The sequence below is a fragment of the Garra rufa genome, chromosome 21 (genome assembly GCF_049309525.1).
Source record: "Garra rufa chromosome 21, GarRuf1.0, whole genome shotgun sequence".
Taxonomy (NCBI): Eukaryota; Metazoa; Chordata; class Actinopteri; order Cypriniformes; family Cyprinidae; genus Garra; species Garra rufa.
The window spans coordinates 40,982,090-41,001,978 of NC_133381.1; the positions used below are offsets into that span (position 1 = coordinate 40,982,090).

Sequence of the window (19,889 nt, forward strand, 5' to 3'; positions counted from 1 at the left end):
GATAAATAAATAGAGGAATAACAAAGACTATTTGTGCTACAAATCAGTGTGTTTATGATTATGATAAATTGGAATATGAAAACAAAGACCTGTTTGCAATATAAAGCAGCATAATGGATTAAATATAAAATAATATAAAATAAATCTAAAAGAATGACAGTGGAAGTCTTGCACATTCGAGTTATAAATGTCCATGCAGCTCTCATGTTAAAAATAAGGTGGATAAAGCTCTTTATGTTTCTAGATTAGATCACGAAAAAGACACGTTTTAATTTTTTTCTATACATTTACAGAACATCAGTTCTTCCACAAATGGGCCACTTTATGTGATCCCGAAGACATCACTGCAGGATGCAAAGGCTATGTCAAGTGTGACATTGCAGTTGTTGCAAAGGGTGACACTATCAAAACCCCACACAAAGCAAATGAAACAGATGAGGATGAAATTGAGGGGTAAATTAATGTTATTTTCTATAGAAAACATCACTGTTACTATACTTTGCACTGGACAAACTTAAGGTGAGACACTGCAGGTGAATAGGGTAAAAAAATAACTAATAGTTATCGCCTTATTTACCCAGTTGATTGATTACATTGATAATTGCAAAAAAATGTTCAAATATGCAAATGAGACATTATTTAATGAAATATGCACTAATTTGCATACATTTCTAGTACAAAAATCTAAACACTGGATGAAGTCCGTTTCAAAACTTTTGTTACTTTTTTCACATATTAGAGATATTTACAAACAGAAAACAATGTACTTTTTACTATTTTGGGGGGAATAAAATGTTTTATAAAATCAAGCAAATTATATATGAACAAATCCCACTGTAAAAACCTTCAGGATATCGACAGGAATAAAAATGTAAAGTTTGGTGTGTGTAAGTGCTACTGAAGTGGAGATTTATGGCTCAGTGTTGGAGAAAAAAACTCATTTTGAGAAAACAGCCTTTAAAATATAGATTGTAATTGAAATCTATTGACACAAATAGATAAAGTGCTATAAAAGAAACACTTAACACTTTCAACTAGTCTGAAAAAACACTTTATGAAGCATCAAAAAGCCCAAAATCAGGTGCATGAAAAAACTGTTTTTGCCTGCAGTGTCTCCCCTTAAAAACTCAAAACTCAAGTGTTCCCAGCTCATTCTTACAGCCCTGTGAAATAAATATTTACTTGTAATAGTACTTAATTCAAATGTAAAATATAAAAATTCTAGTTTATTATTTATTACCTGTCACACAACATTATAAATGCATAGGCTTTATCTAGTGATAGTTATCTAGTTAAAGGTAATTCTATATGCAGGAACACATATCTCTTCTTGATTGATTGATTGATTTCTTGTTCCAGTAATCTTCTGTTGCCTGAAGACGTCCCAGCTGAGCGTCAATGGGCAAGATTCTATTTGAAAATCTACCGAGCCGAAGGGTTGCCCAAAATGAACACCAGCATTATGGCAAATGTCAAAAAAGCTTTCATTGGAGAAAACAAAGACTTGGTTGATCCGTATGTCCAGGTGCTATTTGCAGGACAGAAGGTGGGCAGAATTCCTACTAATGATCAATTAATTTGTTTTAATGGTGTGCAGGCCAATCTAATGCTTATGTGGGAAAATGTCATAGATTAATGATGGAAAATTTGACACAATATTTCACTAAATGCTAGTTTAAAATGCATTTTGAAAATGAAGACTGGCTAGTTCTGTTAAAGACTCCATGAAGTGGCTGGCAAATGCAGTTTTCTTTCTCTGTGTTGATGTATTTCCTGTTGAAACAGCCAAAATATCAAAAAATTCTTAAATCAAGAAGGATTTTGATTGAAGAAGGAAATGATTGTCTTGTTTAAAAAAAAAAAAAACAAGTGAAAATTAAGTGAGTTTTTGCTTAGAACCAGCTAAATAATCTGCCAATGGAGTAAGCAAGAAAATCTTATTTCAAACAGAAAACAAGATTATTTTTCTTTCCCCATTGGCAGATTATTTTGCTTGTTTCAAGCAAAAATGCACTTCATTGTGACTTGTTTTTTCTGAAAATTTTTACTCGTCTAGAAAATCCTTCTTGATTTAAGAATGTTTAGATATTCTGGCTGGAAACAAGACAAAAAAATCTAAGCAAGATAGCATTTTTTTGCAGTGTAGTTAGTTTATTACTAGAATTTACTGTAATGCATTTGAACTATTTGCAAATAATATTTGTATATTTTAAAATATGCAATAATAAGCCTAGATGCTGAACATGTTTACTGTCTCTTAATATTCAGTTACGAATTAGATAAATATCTAAATTATATATTTTCAATTCGAAATAGCAATATTTTCAAATAGTTTGCAGGACTGGATTGCTGTTTGTAGTTTAATATTTATATTGAAAAACAGTTGCCATATATTGAACATTTAACTGTAGCCTTTCTTACTATTTGGCCAAGAAACACTCTAAAGTCCAACTAATTGCATTTAATATCAATTTAAACTATTTTCATTTAATTGCACTGAAAAAAAAATGCTTTTCTTACTTAGAATTTTTGTCTTGTTTCCAGCCAAAATATCTAAAAATTCTTGAATCAGGAATGATTTTCTAGACAAGTAAAAATTACTGTCTTGTTTTTAGTAAAAACAAGTCAAAATGAAGTGAGTTTTTGCTTAAAACAAGCAAAATAATCTGCCAATGGGGTAAGAAAAAAAATCTTATTTCAAGCAGACTACTAGATTATTTTTCTTACCCCATTGGCAGATTAATTTGCTTGTTTTAAGCAAAAACTCACTTAATTTTGACTTGTTTTTACTAAAAACAAGACAGTAATTTTTACTTGTCTAGAAAATCATTCTTGATTCAAGAATTTTTAGATATTTTGGCTGAAAACAAGACAAAAAATCTAAGCAAGAAAAGCATTTTTTGCAGTGTGTAAAGAACATGCAATTAACTGTCCAAACATTTCAGGTCAGTTTACACAGCTCACAAGTATATCCTTTAAAATAAGTCCTGCTTCTTTTTCACGAGGGGAGGCATTAGTATTTTTGATCCATTGATCTATTTTATCTGTCCACAATGCAGGGTAAAACTTCAATTCAGAAGAGCAGCTATGAGCCGATCTGGAATGAGCAGATTGTCTTCACTGAGCAGTTTCCACCACTGTGCCGGAGAATGAAAGTCCAGATCCGCGATTCAGATAAAGTGAATGATGTGGCCATTGGAACACACTTCATTGACCTGCGAAAGATTGCTAATGATGGAGATAAAGGTATAAGGACTTCCTGAACACATTTGCAAGGTCTGCAAAAGTAATACACTGCAAAAAATGTTTTTACTAGATTTTTTGTCTTGTTTCCAGCCAAAATATATAAAAATTCTTAAATCAAGAAGGATTTTCTAGATGAGTAAAAATTATTGTCTTGTTTTAAGAAAAAAAAAAACAGGTAAAAATTAAGTGTGTGAGGTAAGAAAAATAATCTTGTTTTTGGTTTGAAGTAAGATTTTTTTTTTCTTACCCTATTGGCAGATTATTTTTCTTGTTCTAAGCCAAAACTGAAACTTTTCTGAAGAAAATATTTTTTACTTGTCTAGAAAATCCCTTTTTATATATATATATTTTGGCTGGAAACGACAAAAAAATCTAATCTAAAAAATCTACCGTGCAAAAGTTGGTAATAATTATAATTTTCTTTCTTTGTTTCTTATGCTCAACAAAGCTGCATTTATTTCATATAAAATAAAGTAAAACACTTTTGTGAAATGTTATTTAAAACAAGTTTTCTTACTTAGAATTTTTGTCTTGTTTCCAGCCAAAATATCTAAAAATTCTTAAATCAAGAAGGATTTTCTAGACAAGTAAAAATTATTGTCTTGTTTTCAGTAAAAATAAGTTAAAATTAAGTGAGTTTTTGCTTAAAACAAGCAAAATAATCCGCCGGTGGGGTAAACAAAATAATCTAGTTGTCTGCTTGAAATAAGATTACTTTGCTTACCCCATTGGCAGATTATGTAGCTTGTTTTAAGCAAAAACTCACTCAATTTGGACTTCTTTTTTCTGAAAACAAGACAATAAGTATTACTTGTCTAGAAAATTCTTGATGGTTTAAGAATCGTTAGATATTTTGGCTGGAAACAAGATAAAAAATCTGAGTAAGAAAAGCATTTTTTGCAGTGAATATTTTTGTGGAAACTGCAAAAAATGCTTTTCTTGCTTAGATTTCTTTGTCACTGTTGTGCACTTATTTTGTTTCTTGTTGTTTTTGCCTTCGATACTCAATCACACAAAGCCATCACTACATTCCTGTTCAAGATCATTATAAAATTATTTGTAAAAAACATCCTTATTCTGTAATTACGAAAAGTCACAATGCAAAAAATGCTTTTCTTACTTAGACTTTCTATTTTGTTTCCAGCCAAAATATCTAAAAATTCTTAAATCAAAAAGGATTTTCTAGAAGAGTAAAAACTATTGTCTTGTTTTCAGAAAAAAACAAGTCAAAGCTAAGTGAGTTTTTGCTTAGAACAAGCTAAATAATCTGCCAATGGGGTAAGAAAAATAATCTTATTTCAAACAGGAATCAAGATTCATTTTCTTACACCACTGGCAGATTATTTTGCTTGGTTTAAGCAAAAATGCACTTGTTTTTTCTGAAAACAAGGCAATAATTTTTACTTGTCGAGAAAATCCTTTTTGACAGGAAACAAGACAAAAAAATCTGAGTAAGGAAAGCATTTTTTGCAGTGAAATATTTTTGTGAAAACTGCCAAAAAATGCTTTTCTTACTTAGATTTTTTTGTCTTGTTTCCAGCTAAAATATCAAAACATTCATAAATCAAGAAGGATTTTCTAGACGGGTAAAAAATGTTAAAATCATATTTTCAGAAAAAAACAAGTCAAAAGTAATTGAGTTTTTGCTTAGAACAAGCTAAATTATCTGCCAATGGGTTAAGAAATAAAATCTCATTTCAAACAGAAAGCAAGATTATTTTTCTTACTCAATTGGCAGATTATTTTGCTTGTTTAAAGCAAAAATGCACTTGTTTTTTCTGAAAACAAGGCAATAATTTTTACTTGTCTAGAAAATCCTTCTTGATTTAAGAATTTTGAGATATTTTGGCTGGAATCAAGACAAAAAATCTAAGCAAGAAAAGAATTTTTGCAGTGCATGGAATGTTATGGATGAAAAGGTCAAGGATTAAAAAATGACCCTGTTTCTGTTGATAGGCTTTCTTCCCACTCTCGGGCCGGCTTGGGTCAACATGTACGGCTCCACACGCAGCTACACGCTCATGGATGAGTACCAGGACCTGAATGAAGGACTAGGGGAAGGGGTGTCGTTCAGGGCCCGACTGCTGATCAGTTTGTCTGTGGAGATACTGGACACCTCTTCTCCTGAAGTAATGAGCTCCACTGAGGTGCAGGTGGAGGGGATACCCAACATCTCAGATGTAAGTGATCCACAGACAAGGGGGGGTTTAACAGGCCAATTACAGTGAATAATTAATTGTCTTTATTTATCTCCCTACATTATTCATTTGGCTGTAATACTCATAGTAGTTCTTTTGTCTGCGAGACAATCATCTACACAGACAGAGCCAAAGTTAGGCTTCATTGTGCATGTGACTTGCTGTTAAAAATTAATGGGTTTTGAATGTTTTATGAGCACCGTGACGTCATTTTTTGTCTAATCTTAGGAATACCCCATCTCTATTTTACATCAAAGTTCAGTAGTATTTAATCAATTGTTTCTTGCTTATATCTAGAACGCCACAGGAAAGATTGAGGAGTTCTTCCTCTTTGGATGTTTCCTTGAGGCCACTATGATCGACAGGAAGATTGGAGACAAACCCATCAACTTTGAGGTTACACTAGGTAAAATCTCATCAGCTTTTAAATTGAAGTCAGAGTTGCTCACCACTCAGAATGCTACTGAATTCTTTCAAACTTTCAAAGAAATGTATATTACTTGACACCAGTTCAGTATTAGATAAATAATCATACACAAAGCATGTGGGCTAATTCTTAAAATGTTACAGTAGATGATATTTATAATTGGGGTTTGAAATATCTCTCCAATTCAACCTTCCTATGTTCTGGTCGATTCAATATAAATTCACACTCATTTAAACTAATTCAGTTTTTACACACAAGGACAATTAATTGGCTTTAAGGGAATAGTTTAATTCAAAAATGTGCTGGAAGCATGCTCACCTTTGAGCCATCCAAGATGTAGATGCGTTTGTTTCTTGATGGGAACAGATTTGTAGAAATGTGTTATTCTGTCAATTGCTCACCAATGGATCCTCTGGAGTGAATGGGTGCCGTCAGAAAAAGAGTCCAAACATCTGATAAAAAACATCACAAAAATCCACAAGTAATCCACACCACTCCAGTTTATCAGTTGACATTTTAAAAAGACAAAAGCTGCATGTTTGGAAGAAACAGATCCACTTTTAACTTCAAACCGTTGCTTCTGGATAAAATATCATAATCCATAATCCATAATAACCCTTCCTCAAGTGAAAAAAGTGGTTTGGTTTGAATCACACTGCAAAAATGATTGTTTTTCCTAAGTATTTTTGTCTTGTTTTCTAAAAGCAAATAACCAAATTTTGTTATTTGTTGCTTAGAACTAGCAAAAATATCTCTCACTGAGGCAAGAAAAGGCCTTGGAATTAAGATTATTTTTCTTACCCCATTGGCAGATATTTTAGCATGTTATAAGCAAAACATAACAAAATTTGCATAATTGGATAATATTTATACTAGAAGAAAATCATTTTTGCAATGTGATTCAAAACAGACCAGTTTTTCACTGGAGGAAGCATTATTATGGATTACGATAGTTTATCCAGAAGCAATGGTTTGAAGTTAAAAGTGGATTTGTTTCTTCTAAACATGCATCAGAATGCATTTACTGGACAAGTAAAATGACATAAGATATTGTAAGTCTTGTTTTCTAAAAACAAATAACCAAATTGTGTTTGTTTTTGCTTAGAACTAGCAAAAATATCTCCCAATAAGAAATATAATTGTATTTAGCCTTTGAATTGCAGATATTTGCGCATGTTATAAGCAAAAAAACAACTCAATTTGGACAATTGGATAATATTTATGCTAGAAAAGAAGACAAAAATACTAATACTAATGTGATTCAAACCAGACCAGTTTTTCACTGGAGGAAGCATTATTATGGATTATTATATTTTATCCAGAAGCAATGGTTTGAAGTTAAAAGTGGATTTGTTTCTTCCAAACATGCATCCGAATGCATTTACTGGACAAGTAAAATTATGTAAGATTTTATGTCTTGTTTGCTAAAAACAAATAACCAAATTGTTTTAGTTTTTGCAAAAGAAAAAGCAACAATATCTCCCAATGAGTCAAGAAAAATTATCTTGTTTAGCCTTCGAATTAAGATTATTTGCAGATATTTTGCACGTTATGAGCAAAAAATAACACAATTTGGATATTTGTTTTAGAAAACAAGATGTAATATCTTAAGTCATTTTACTTGTTAAGTAAATGCATCCCGATTTAAGAATTTTTAGATATTTATACTAGAAAACAAGACGAAAATACTAAGGAATAAAATAATTATTTGCAGTGCAGGGGAAATCAGGCACCATTTACAAGACAAGAAAGTACAAAACGGCTCTAAACAAATATGTGGGTGTATTTTGATGTGAGAGACAACAAGAGATGGACTTTTTCACTGGAGGAAGAGTTAATATGGATTATGGACTTGACATAAAAGACCGAAACATGCTCCAATAATCTTTCTTTTATTTACAACTTCAAAACATCATATACAGCACACAAATGATACACTGCAAAAATGGTTTTCTTACTTAGATTTTTTTTGTCTTGTTTCCAGCCAAAATATCTACAAGTTCTTAAATCAAGAAGGATTGTCTAGACGAATAAAAAGACAAGTAAAAATTAAGTGCATTTTTGCTTGAAACAAGCAAAATAATCCGACAATAGGGTAAAAAAAAAAAAAAAAAAAAAAAAAACATTGGCAGATTTTTTTGCTTGTTCTAAGCAAAAACTCACTTAATTTTTACTTGTTTTTCTGAAAACAAAAAAATAATACTTGTACTAGTACTTAATCATATTTTTAAAAATTGTTACTTTAATGTAACATATATCATCAAATTGTTATATTAGTGCTAGCGGTATTGCAACATCAAAATTGCAACTTATTTGTAACATTTGAACTTTTGATTTAGTGCGATATTTTGTCATTGCAACATTTTAGTGCAATCTTCACTAACAACTGCATTGGATTTATATAAGTTCACTGTTATCCCACCACTTACAATTGTGACCATCAACATGTTTATTCTTTCTATGACAACTCTCAACAAAACTAAATATATGTGAATTTATGTATACTCGTCTAGAAAATCCTTCTTGACTTAAGCATTTTTAGATATTTTGGCTGGAAACAAGACAAAAAATCAAAGTATGAAATCATTTTTTGCAGTGTACACTTCACTTTTATGCAAGTAATGAATTGTTCTGGGAAGTGTGTCAGATATCTACATCATTAAACTATCCCCTCAAATCAAGGAAACTATGGCAGTGAAGTCGATACTCCAACCAAGCCAAAAACAAAGAAGAGGAAGGGTGGCGATGGCGATGATGAGGAGTCTGAGCTCATTCACGGCTCCAGTGACGAGGAGGTGGACGATAGTGGAGACATGACATCAGTTTCCACAACTCCTCCAATGAAGCCAGTCATCACTGACAGGTTCAGTTATTAAACATGTATTGATTTATTTTATTTTGCATTTTGGTGCAAATTCATGTGATATATCTGGTTTATTCTTCTGCAGAAACTATTTCCACCTCCCGTACTTTGAGAGGAAGCCCTGCATCTATATCAAGAGCTGGTGGCAGGACCAAAGAAGACGGCTTTATAATGCTAACATCATAGACGGAATTGCAGATAAACTGGTAATAAATCACTGAATATGAATTATATGTGACCCTGGACCACAAAACCAGTCTTAAATCGCTGGGGTATATTTGTAGCAATAGCCAAAAATACATTGCATGGGTCAAAATGTTTGATTTTTCTTTTATGCCAAAAATCATTAAGAAATTAAGTAAAGTTCATGTTCCATGAAGATTTTTTGTAAAATTCCTACTGTAAACATATCAAAATGTAATTTTTGATTTGTAATATGCATTGTTAAGAACCTAATTTGGGCAACTTTAAAGGTGATTTTCTCAGTCTTTTTGATTTTTTTGCATCCTCAGATTTCTGATTTCAAATAGATGTATCTCAGCCAAATATTGTCCTATCCTAACAAACCATACATCAATAGAAAGCTTATTTATTGAGCTTTCATATGATGTATAAATCTCAGTTTTGTCAAATTTAACCTTATGACTGGTTTTGTGGTCCAGGGTCACATATTATGCAGTTTGTGAAATATTCATCTACTCATTTTTGTTTCAACCACTTTGCACCTCTATTAATTTAATTTTCAATTTTCATTTCATTTTTTACCAAAAAAATCTTCACAGAGGAATCGGATAAACAATGGATAGCACCAAACTTACCCAGTTGATCGATCACAGTATATTAATTTGATTGTTTATTATTACAAGTTTTCAGAAATGTGCTTAAGAATGCGTAAAAATGCAAATGCAAACTAATTTATTTCCAGAACAGAAATATGAACATTGGAGGAAGTCAGGTTCAAATGCTCATTGGATTCTTTCTTTCCACTAGACTGAAAGTTATGGAAGAAAATTAGTCCAGAAACTCAAAATTGTCTAGTGCATGAAAAAACAAGAGTTTTGCCTGTAGTTTCTCACCTCAAATTCAATTTTAATCATAGTTTTCCAGGTTACAGTTAATCTGTGAAAATATGTCTATACACTGACATTGCAGCCTGTGTTCTCTATTGTTTTATAGGAAGAAGGGTTGAACGATGTGCAGGAGATCATTAAAACAGAGAAAGCCTATCCTGAGCGCAGACTCAGAGGAGTCCTGGAGGAACTCAGCAATGGATGCAGGTTTGTCTACATCTTATTTTGCATTATATTGAGCCAGTTATGAGTGGTTCTCTAAAAAAAATTGTGTCTTGTTATTAAAGGTATGGTAAGTATTTTCTAAGAACCACTTTACTGGTAGTGTAGAAGGCTGCTTCTGCTTACCAAGCCAGCATTTATTTGATTCAATCACTGCAAAAAATGCTTTTCTTATTTCCAGCCAAAATATCTAAAAATTCTTAAACCAAGAAGGATTTTCTAGACGAGTAAAAATTAATGTCTTGTTTTCAGAAATCAATATGAAGTGAGATTTTCCTTAGAACTAGCAAAATAATCTGCCAATGGAGCAAGCAAACAAATTGTTAATTTTGCTTGCCCCGTTGGCATATTATTTTGCTTGATTTTAGCAAAAATGCACTTAATTTTGACTTGTTTTTACTGAAAATGAGAAAATACTTTTTACTCATCTAGAAAATCCTTCTTGATTTAAGAATTTTTAGATATTTTGGCTGGAAACAAGACAAAAAAATCCAAGTAAGAAAATCTTTTTTTTTTTTTTTTGTAGTGAAAGTACAGCAAAATCTGTAAAACTTTGAATTAATTTTACTATTTAAAATAACTGTTTTCTGTATGAATATGTTTTAAAATGTAATTTATTTATTTGATTTCAAAGCTGATTTTTAGCATCATTATTCCAGTCACATGATCCTTCAGAAATCCTAATATTGAGTTCATGCTCAAAAACATTTATTGTAGGCTTTTTCAGGTTTCTCTGATGAATAGAAAGTTCAGAAGAACAGCATTTGTCTGAAATAGAGATATTTTGTACAATTATAAATGTTAGTAAAGCATGATTTCTTGATAATTCCGAAGTAACATTTTTAAATGAAATAGTTTTTTTGTTTTTTTCAGTTTTGCAAAGTGAAGGCATTTGCATTAACTGATATTATGCAACTGAAAAAATTTTCCTCTCGCGATAAATCATAGCAACAGATTTTTTCAGTGATTTTGACTATATTTAATCGAATGTGACCTGTAAATGTGAAAAACATTTCCATTGCGGTTTTGCAAAATATTCCTTTTTCAAATTGCCTAAAAAACCACCTCATGTGAGCATAAAAACATTTTTGCGATATATGGGAGTTTCCATTAGGCGCATTTTCAATTTGCAATTTCAATTTGTGCAATTTAAAGGGTAATGAAAACACAGCTTATGACAGAGGAAAGACACAATAACTGTGAATTTCTTATCTCTTTCAGTACCTTTGTAACTTTGGGAAACAATGATCAGAATCAGGCTGGGAAGACTAAACTGGACCGGGAGAGACTAAAATTATGCATGCAGGAATTGGTAAAACCAGCTGTTGCTAATAAATATTAATAGTAACTAAATAATAAATAATAGTAACTAAAGCTTGTTTTTTATTTATTTTTTTCAGGAAAACATGGGCCAGCAAGCAAAGACTATGCGATCCCAAGTAAAAAAAAGCAACGTGAGAGACAAAATAAAACTGGCACAAAACTTCCTCCACAAGTTGAGATTCTTGTCTGATGAGGTAATGCACAAAAGCTGATCAAATAAAAATATATGGACAAATGTCTATATTCATTACACTAGAAATTGGTAAATCCTTTTGTTTTTTTCATCATAGCCTCAGCATAGTGTTCCAGATATTTACATATGGATGATAAGCAACAACAAGCGCATTGCATATGCCCGCGTCCCCTCCAAAGACATCCTCTTCTCTTCTGTCGAGGAAGAAACCGGAAAGGACTGTGGGAAAGTCCAGACCATCTTTTTCAAGGTTAGGATGAATGCACTCAAAATTCTGTAAATGTCTTAGAATTTTTTTGTCAGAATAGAGGGTCAAAACATATAATTTCCCTTGATGTATTATGAAAACAACTCAAAACTTTTTTACTAAGCTGCCAAAACAATTTAGTGTGGGTGAATCAAGTTAATTTGTACACTGCAAAAAAATGCTTTCCCTCGTTTTTTTGTCTTGTTTCCAGTCAAAATATCTAAAAATTCTTAAATCAAGATTTTCTAGACGAGTAAAAATTATTGTCTTGTTTTCAGAAAAAAACAAGTCAAAATTAAGTGTGTTTTTGCTTAGAACAAGTTAAATAATCTGCCAATGGGGTAAGCAAAAAAATCGTATTTCAAACAGAAAACAAGATTATTTTTCTTACCCCACTGGCATATTATTTAGCTTGTTTTAAGCAAAAACACACTTAATTTTGACTTGTTTTTTTCTGAAAACAAGACAATAATTTTTACTTGTTTAGAAAATCCTTCTTGATTTAAGAATTTTTTGATATTTTGACTAGAAACAAGACAAAAAAATAAGTGTTAAAACATAATTTCGATCTGATCTGAACAGTTTTAGCAGCACATTTCAGCACAGATTGCTTTATGAATCTGTCACAATGTAATGAAAGAAGCTTTGATTAAAGGTTAGAGCAGAACATCTTACATCAACTGACAATAAAATAACAAAAAATGCCTTTAACTGGCTTTTCTAAACACCTGCTTATTATCAGTGTTGGGGAAAGTTACTTTTAAAAGTAATGCATTACAATATTGAGTTACTCCCTAAAAAAGTAACTAATTATGTTACTTAGTTACTTTTTATGGAAAGTAATGCGTTACGTTACTTTTTAAATCTGGGCAGGGCTTGCTTGTTTTTAATATAAAAAGTACTATTTTTGTCAAATGTAAAAGCCTTTTTACAGCAAAAGCCTCAGGCTTAGAGAAAAGTAAATTGATGTCTGTACAGTAGACCGCAGATGAAAAAATGTTAACTCTTCAGCAATAAAAAAAAAAAAAAAAAAAAAACGAAAACAAATGTTAGATTATCTTGAGTAATTTTTTGTTGGATCATCGAAGGTCGGCAGCAAAGACATCGGTTAATAAAATGGGATTAAATACATAAAGGATATTAGTATTATTTAACATATTTAAGTATTGCAGGTTTGCATTGAATTTCAGTGTTTTTATTTACTTTGATGAATACTGTATCTGTTTTTTTTAGTGAGTGAGATGAATTAATGCATGTTCACATTTATTCTAGAACTAAAGTAACATCTTACTCACAATTTCTCTCAACATGGGGACAGGAGAGCTTTTACTCAATAAATGAGGGGGAAAAGTAACTCAAATATTTTCTTGTCAATTAAAAAGTAATGTGTTACTTTACTAGTTACTTGGAAAAAGTTATATTATTACTATGCGTTACCCCCAACACTGCTTACATTCTTTTATTCTTTTTCTTTTTTAGCTCCCTGGTAAGAAAAGCTTTGGACCTGCAGGCTGGACCGTTCAGGCTAAAACCGAGCTGTATCTGTGGCTCGGCCTGAACAGGCAGCGTAAGGACTACTTGAACGGCCTACCAAATGGTTTTGAGGAGAACAAGGCAGTAAAAGGGCCTGGCATACACTCCACACCCCCCATCAGCCTGATGTACACCAGTAAGACATCCAAGAACGCATATGAGTGGCCTCAGATTGTCTGTGTAATATTCAGAGATAATAACTCTTTTATTGTATGCTGACAGTGAAGCAGATTTTCCAGCTGAGGGTTCACATGTATCAGGCTCGCAGTCTGTTTGCGGCTGACAGCACAGGCCTGTCTGACCCTTTTGCCAGGGTATTTTTTTCTACTCACAGCCAGGTCACAGAGGTGAGATATACTTCTTGCCAACTTACTATTGACATCTGACCTTTATTAGCAAATCTATAAATGTGACCCTGGACCACAAAACCAGTCATAAGGTTAAATTTTACAAAACTGAGATGTATACATCATATGCAAGCTCAATAAATAAACTTTCTATTGATATATGGTTTGTTAGGATAGGACAATATTTGGCCGAGATACAACTATTTGAATATATCAAAATACTAAGAAATTACCTTTAAAGTTCTCCAAATGAAGTTCTTAACAATGCATATTACTAATCAAAAATTACATTTTGATATATTTATAGTAGGAATTTTACAAAAAATCTTCATGAAACATGATCTTTACTTAATTTCCTAATGATTTTTGGCATAAAAGAAAAATCAATAATTTTGACCCATACAATGTATTTTTGGCTATTGCTACAAATATACCCCAGCGACTTAAGACTGGTTTTGTGGTCCAGGGTCACAAATTATTAATAGTAGGGTGCAATGGGGCTAAGAAAAAAAATGTGCTTTTCACTGTGCTCAAAGTGTAGGATTGCAGAAAAATATATTGAAAATGTATTTGTATTGAATATTTATGGAGCAACAGATTTTGTGTGAAAATAAATCATTCAAGTCTTTTATTTAGTTTAAAAAGCTGATAAACCTATGAGGTGACAATGAGGACCTTTTACCCCACACACAGGGTAAAAGGCACACCGTATTGATACAAATACTTTAGCAAAAATAGTGTTTTGTTTTCAATACTTGTTCAAAACAATCACTTTAGCAAAGTTTGTAGTACTTTCTGCTTATTTTGTTAAATAAAAGAATTATTGTTTGTTCAGTAAATATACGGTCATTAAATTATTAACATATTTTAAAACACAGAAACAAAATCATTTTAAAATGTAAAGATTCCGAAAGCGTTGAAGGAGAGCCCATAATAATTTCATATAGATTTACTGTAGTAACAACATCTGATATTATATGATATGATATGATTAATAGCATGTTTTTAAATATGATGGTTTTATTCTAAACACGCTGATTATCTTTAAGATGGCCTTCTACAACCCCAACAGCAGGGGTGCTTTTACCCCAAATACCATACTTTTACATATTATTTTTGTTAAAAACTGTTGCTTCATTAAGAAGACTTTTGTCTCAAGATCTCAATCATTTTTGCGATTCTCGTTTGCTACTTGAATAAACAATTTTTAAAAAAAAACATCAAATATTAGATTAAATAAGCACGGAATGGACTTAGACAAAATTGCACGTGCATCTTAAAGAGGATGTTTTGGAAGGTTTAATTAAATTGAAATTAAATATAGATTCTCAATTCAATTTTAATGGCCCAAAACCCTACAAACCTTTTTGTCAGCGCAGTCAGGCCCCAACCAGCCAAGAGAAAAGTCTCCTCTTAAAGCATTGAACATGCAATAGCACTAGATGGGGTTGAACTGAAATGTTTGCTAAAATGGTTTGGTGTCTGCTTTACTGCTTGACCAGTGGAACACTGAACTGTTTGAGATGTGATATAGTACATTGTCACATCAACCTACTTTATAAAGAAGTTAGAAGGAAGATGCAATAAGCTGATTATTTCCTCTCAGGTCCTGAATGAGACGTTGTGTCCTACTTGGGATCAGCTGATGGTGTTTGATAATGTGGAGCTGTATGGTGAGGCTGGTGAACTGAGAGATGATCCTCCTATAATCGTCATTGAGATCTATGATCAGGACACTGTCGTAAGTGCTTAGACCCTGCCAAATGAATCATTTTCTATCTGCTTTTCACACGTTCACCTCCATAAATATGGTTAATCTCATTCTACTTCTCAAGGGAAAAGCCGATTTCATGGGTAGGACATTTGCTAAACCTCTAACCAAGATGTCAGATGAGCATTATGGACCTCCACGCTTCCCTCCTCAACTGGAGTACTACCAGATCTACAGAGGAAACTGCACTGCGGGAGAAATGCTGGCGGCCTTTGAACTGCTGCAGGTGAATCTGACAGGAACAAGAAAGTGTTTAGTTGTCAGTCCGTTTGCGTGCAAATATACTTATGCATTGTGGAAATCTTTCAGATTGGACCAGGTGGAAAGGCCGACCTGCCCCCAATAGATGGACCTACTGATATTGACCGTGGTCCAATCCTGCCTGTTCCTATTGGGATAAGACCGGTCTTGAGTAAATACCGAATTGAGGTGAGTTGCTCTTAGTAGAACAGCTACAGGGTGACCTAGAATCTATTGCAGACCTACAGTCCTAAAAATCATGGTTCTTTGTTGGCAGAAATGGCTTCATGAAAAACGTTTAACATCAATGGAAACTTTCCATTTCACAAAAGGCTCTTTATAGTGAAAAAACGCTCTTCAGATTTTTTAAATAGTCTTCACACTAGGAAAAAAAGGTTGTTGTAAGAGCAGTTGACTCAAAGGTTCTTTAGGGAAGCAAAATGATTCTTATATAGTGCAGTCATCATAAGTATAGAAGCCTGTTTCCGCCACTAAATAAAAAAAAAAAAAAAAGGTTATTGCGACTTATCTCACAATTCTGACTTTTTTCTCTCAGAATTGCGTGCTATAAACTTTTTATATAAACTTTTTCTTAGAATTGTCAGATATAAACTCAATTGCGAGTTATAAAATCAGAATTGTGAGATATAAACTCTCAGTTCTGAGAAATAAAGTCTCAATTGTGTGATATGAACTTGCAATTCTGACTTTTTTCTCAGAATTGTGATATAAAGTCAGAATTGCAAGATATAAACTTGTAATTCTTACTTTTTTTCAATAAACACAATTGTGAGTTATTAAGTCAGAATTGTGAGATGCAAAGTTGCAATTGTGAAAAAAGGCAGAATTGCGAGTTTATTGCAATTATAACTTTATAACTTGCAATTGTGCATTTATATCTTACATTTCTGAGAAAAAAAAGTCAGAATTGTGAGATAAAAAGTTGCAATTGTAAGAAAAAAGTTGCAAATTGTAAGAAAAAAGTTGCAGAAAAAATATATATATACTTTTGTCTCACTTTTCAGCTCATTTAACTTTAATTGAAGTCAAATGGATGATAATGGAACTTCTAAAAAATATATATATATATTTTTTTTTTATATGTGACAAGTTCCATGATTATTTTAGGTACAAAGTTGTGGCCTTTTGGTGAATTTTGCAGTTTTGAATCTAACATATGTAATTTATCCGATGTGATTTGTGGTAGCCTGAACTGATGCAATTTTGCTTGGTTCATTATAAAAATGTATATGTCAGAATTTAAACTTAGCCACTATGCATACTTCAAAATTGCACCAGTCGACTATCGTGACTTTACATAACCAAACAAAACATCGGTGCAGGTTCTCTTCTGGGGCCTGAGGGACCTGAAGCGGGTGAATCTGGCCCAAGTCGACCGTCCCCGTGTGGACATCGAGTGTGCAGGAAAAGGTGTTCAATCAGCGCTGATTCAGAACTACAAGAAAAACCCCAACTTCAGCACTTTGGTGAAGTGGTTTGAAGTGGTGAGTTTTTGCATGTTTATAACTCGAGGGATTTTCAAATTGTGTTGATTGCACTACAAACATTTGAAAATGTTCATGTCTTTTTTTTCTCCAGGACCTGCCTGAAAACGAGCTCCTCCATCCTCCTCTGAACATCCGTGTGGTGGACTGCCGGGCGTTTGGCCGTTACACGCTAGTTGGCTCTCATGCCGTCACATCTCTACGCAAATTCATTTACCGGCCATCGGACAAGAATGTCAATAACTGGTCTGCCATGGGTGTGTATGCAGAGATAGATTGTGATCAAAGCTGAATTTTCAGCATCATTACTTCAGTCTTCACATGATCCTTCAGAAATCATTCTAATATGCTGATTTGCTGCTCAAGAAACATTTCTGATTATTATCAATGTTGAAAACAGTCTTATGTTTGTGGAAACCATGATAAACCACTGTTTAAAATTTTGACTTCAAAGACATTTATAATGTTACAAAAGGTTTCTATTTCAAATAAATGCTGTTCTTTTGAACGTCTTTTATTCGTCAAGGAATCCTACACTGCAAAAAATGCTTTTCTAGCTTAGATTTTTTGTCTTGTTTCCAGCCAAAATATCTAAAAATTCTTAAATCAAGAAGGGATTTCTAGATGAGTAAAAGTTATTGTCTTGTTTTCAGAAAAAAAAGTCAAAATTAAGTACATTTTTGCTTGAAACAAGCAAAATTATCTGCCAATGGGGTAAGAAAAATAATCTTGTTTTCTGTTTGAAATAAGATTTTTTTTCTTACCCCATTGGCAGATTTTTTGGCTTGTTCTAAGCAAAAACTTCATTTTCAGTTGTTTTTTCTGAAAACAAGAAAATAATTTTTACTTATCTAGAAAATCCTTCTTGATTTAAGAATGTTTAGATATTTTGGCTGGAATCAAGACAAAAAATCTAAGCTAGAAAAGCATTTTTTGCAGTGTAAACAATAAAATGTAAGATTTCCACACAAATATTCAGCAGTACAACTGTCTTCAACACTGATAATGTTTGAAATTATGTATATATTCCTTGAATATTCCTTATTCTCACCTATTACTAAGCACAACTAATGTTGTTTTTCCTCTACAGAGGAGATTGTGATCAACACAGAGCCAGAACCGACTGTGAAGAAGATTGAGACAGTGGTCAAACTCGACTCAGTAAGAAACAAAAGAAAATACTTGAAATACGCACCGCAAAAATGCTTTTCTTACTTAGATTTTGTCTTGTTTCCAGCCAAAATATCAAAAAAATTCTTAAATCAAGAAGGATTTTCTAGACAAGTAAAAATGATTGTCTTGTTTTTAGAGAAAATATATAATATAATATATAGTATAGTCATAAATTTAGACATAATTGACAGAATTTTGTCAGGTTTTTTAACTTGTTAATTTTACTGAATCTGTTTCAGGCGTCTGATGCTGTGGTTAAGGTTGATATGGTATGTAATCAGATTTCAAATTAGTTTGTTTCTTATTGGCATTTATAAATTCATTAGTTTTGTGTGTAAAAATGAAATCTGTGTCCTCAATATTGTGACAGCCAGATGATGAGAAAGGTGGGAAGGGGAAAAAGAAGAGGAAGAAGGGCGAAGAGGTGGAAGAGGAGGAGCTGGATGAAAGCATGCTGGACTGGTGGTCCAAATACTTTGCCTCCATCGAAACACTGAAAGAGGTAAGAGCTATACAATTATTTTACATGCACCAGAAGATGAATGAAAATGTATGATTCAGCTGTTTGAACTGAGATTTATGAACAATTTAGATCATTAAAGCGCAAGAAGCTGAAGCTGAAGAAAAGGAAGAATTTGAGTCTGGAGATGGTAAGTCAACAATATATTTGACAAAAATTAAAAACTTTCTTAAAATATGCAAATGTTAAATCGGATAGGAGCCACACTCTTAAAATTAAAGGTGCTTCACGATGCCATAAAAGAACCTTCTAAATGTTTCCATAAAGAACCTTTTGAAGCACCTTTATTTTTAAGAGTGTATGCATGCTCAACTAAAAATAGCTGCCCAAGTGCATTTGTGATATACAATAACTTGCCTTTTAAGGGACATTGTAAAAGCTTGTACTCTGATATCAGCATGTGATATAAAATTAAATGCATTATGTAAAAACAGTAAATGTACATCCGTTTCTACAATTCATTTTTATTTATTTAGCACCCCCCAAACTATTTGACAGACATTTACATACAGTACTGTATAATGCTCAAACTGCAAACCCTTGATTCTTTGCCCTGATTCCCAAATAAGTTCCTAATGCCTCTGATATGAAAGGGACCAAGAAGAAGAGAGGAAAAGGAAACAAGAACAAAGCCATGCCTGGAGAAGGAGTTCCAGAGAAGAAGAAGCAGAAAATCGAAGAGTTGAAGGTACATTTGTACTTTGTACTTACTCACCCATGGTTCCTTTTGCAGTGAATGGGTGCCGTCATAATCGGACAAAACAGCCGATAAAACCATCACAATAATCCACAAGTAATCCACACCACTCCAGTCCATCAGTTACCATCTTGAGAAGAGAAAACCTGTGTGGTTGTAAGAAAAAAAAAATCATCATCAAGTCCATGATCCATAAGAACACTTCCTCCAGTGAAAAAGTCCATCTCCTGTTGTTTCCCTCATCAAAATCCAGTTGTTTTACTTTTAAAAGTAATGCATTACAATATTGAGTTACTTCCTAAAAAAGTAACTAA

The 19,889-nt window shown here is 32.6% G+C and overlaps 1 protein-coding gene across 1 annotated transcript in view; it reads left to right on the top strand.

Annotated features, from left to right (window-relative positions):
- LOC141295290 (otoferlin) overlaps positions 1-19,889 on the top strand; it is a 37,492-nt gene that overhangs the window by 4,459 nt on the left and 13,144 nt on the right. Inside the window, exons 7-29 of the mRNA XM_073826500.1 lie at positions 294-453; positions 1,360-1,546; positions 3,060-3,246; positions 5,203-5,426; positions 5,742-5,850; positions 8,554-8,734; positions 8,820-8,940; positions 9,911-10,011; positions 11,248-11,338; positions 11,427-11,543; positions 11,640-11,792; positions 13,269-13,458; positions 13,545-13,669; positions 15,276-15,410; positions 15,505-15,666; positions 15,750-15,869; positions 17,024-17,185; positions 17,280-17,442; positions 18,276-18,346; positions 18,598-18,627; positions 18,729-18,860; positions 18,951-19,008; positions 19,448-19,566. Coding sequence (XP_073682601.1) covers positions 294-453; positions 1,360-1,546; positions 3,060-3,246; positions 5,203-5,426; positions 5,742-5,850; positions 8,554-8,734; positions 8,820-8,940; positions 9,911-10,011; positions 11,248-11,338; positions 11,427-11,543; positions 11,640-11,792; positions 13,269-13,458; positions 13,545-13,669; positions 15,276-15,410; positions 15,505-15,666; positions 15,750-15,869; positions 17,024-17,185; positions 17,280-17,442; positions 18,276-18,346; positions 18,598-18,627; positions 18,729-18,860; positions 18,951-19,008; positions 19,448-19,566 — 3,098 coding nt within the window. The remainder of the gene's footprint in view (positions 1-293; positions 454-1,359; positions 1,547-3,059; positions 3,247-5,202; positions 5,427-5,741; positions 5,851-8,553; positions 8,735-8,819; positions 8,941-9,910; positions 10,012-11,247; positions 11,339-11,426; positions 11,544-11,639; positions 11,793-13,268; positions 13,459-13,544; positions 13,670-15,275; positions 15,411-15,504; positions 15,667-15,749; positions 15,870-17,023; positions 17,186-17,279; positions 17,443-18,275; positions 18,347-18,597; positions 18,628-18,728; positions 18,861-18,950; positions 19,009-19,447; positions 19,567-19,889) is intronic.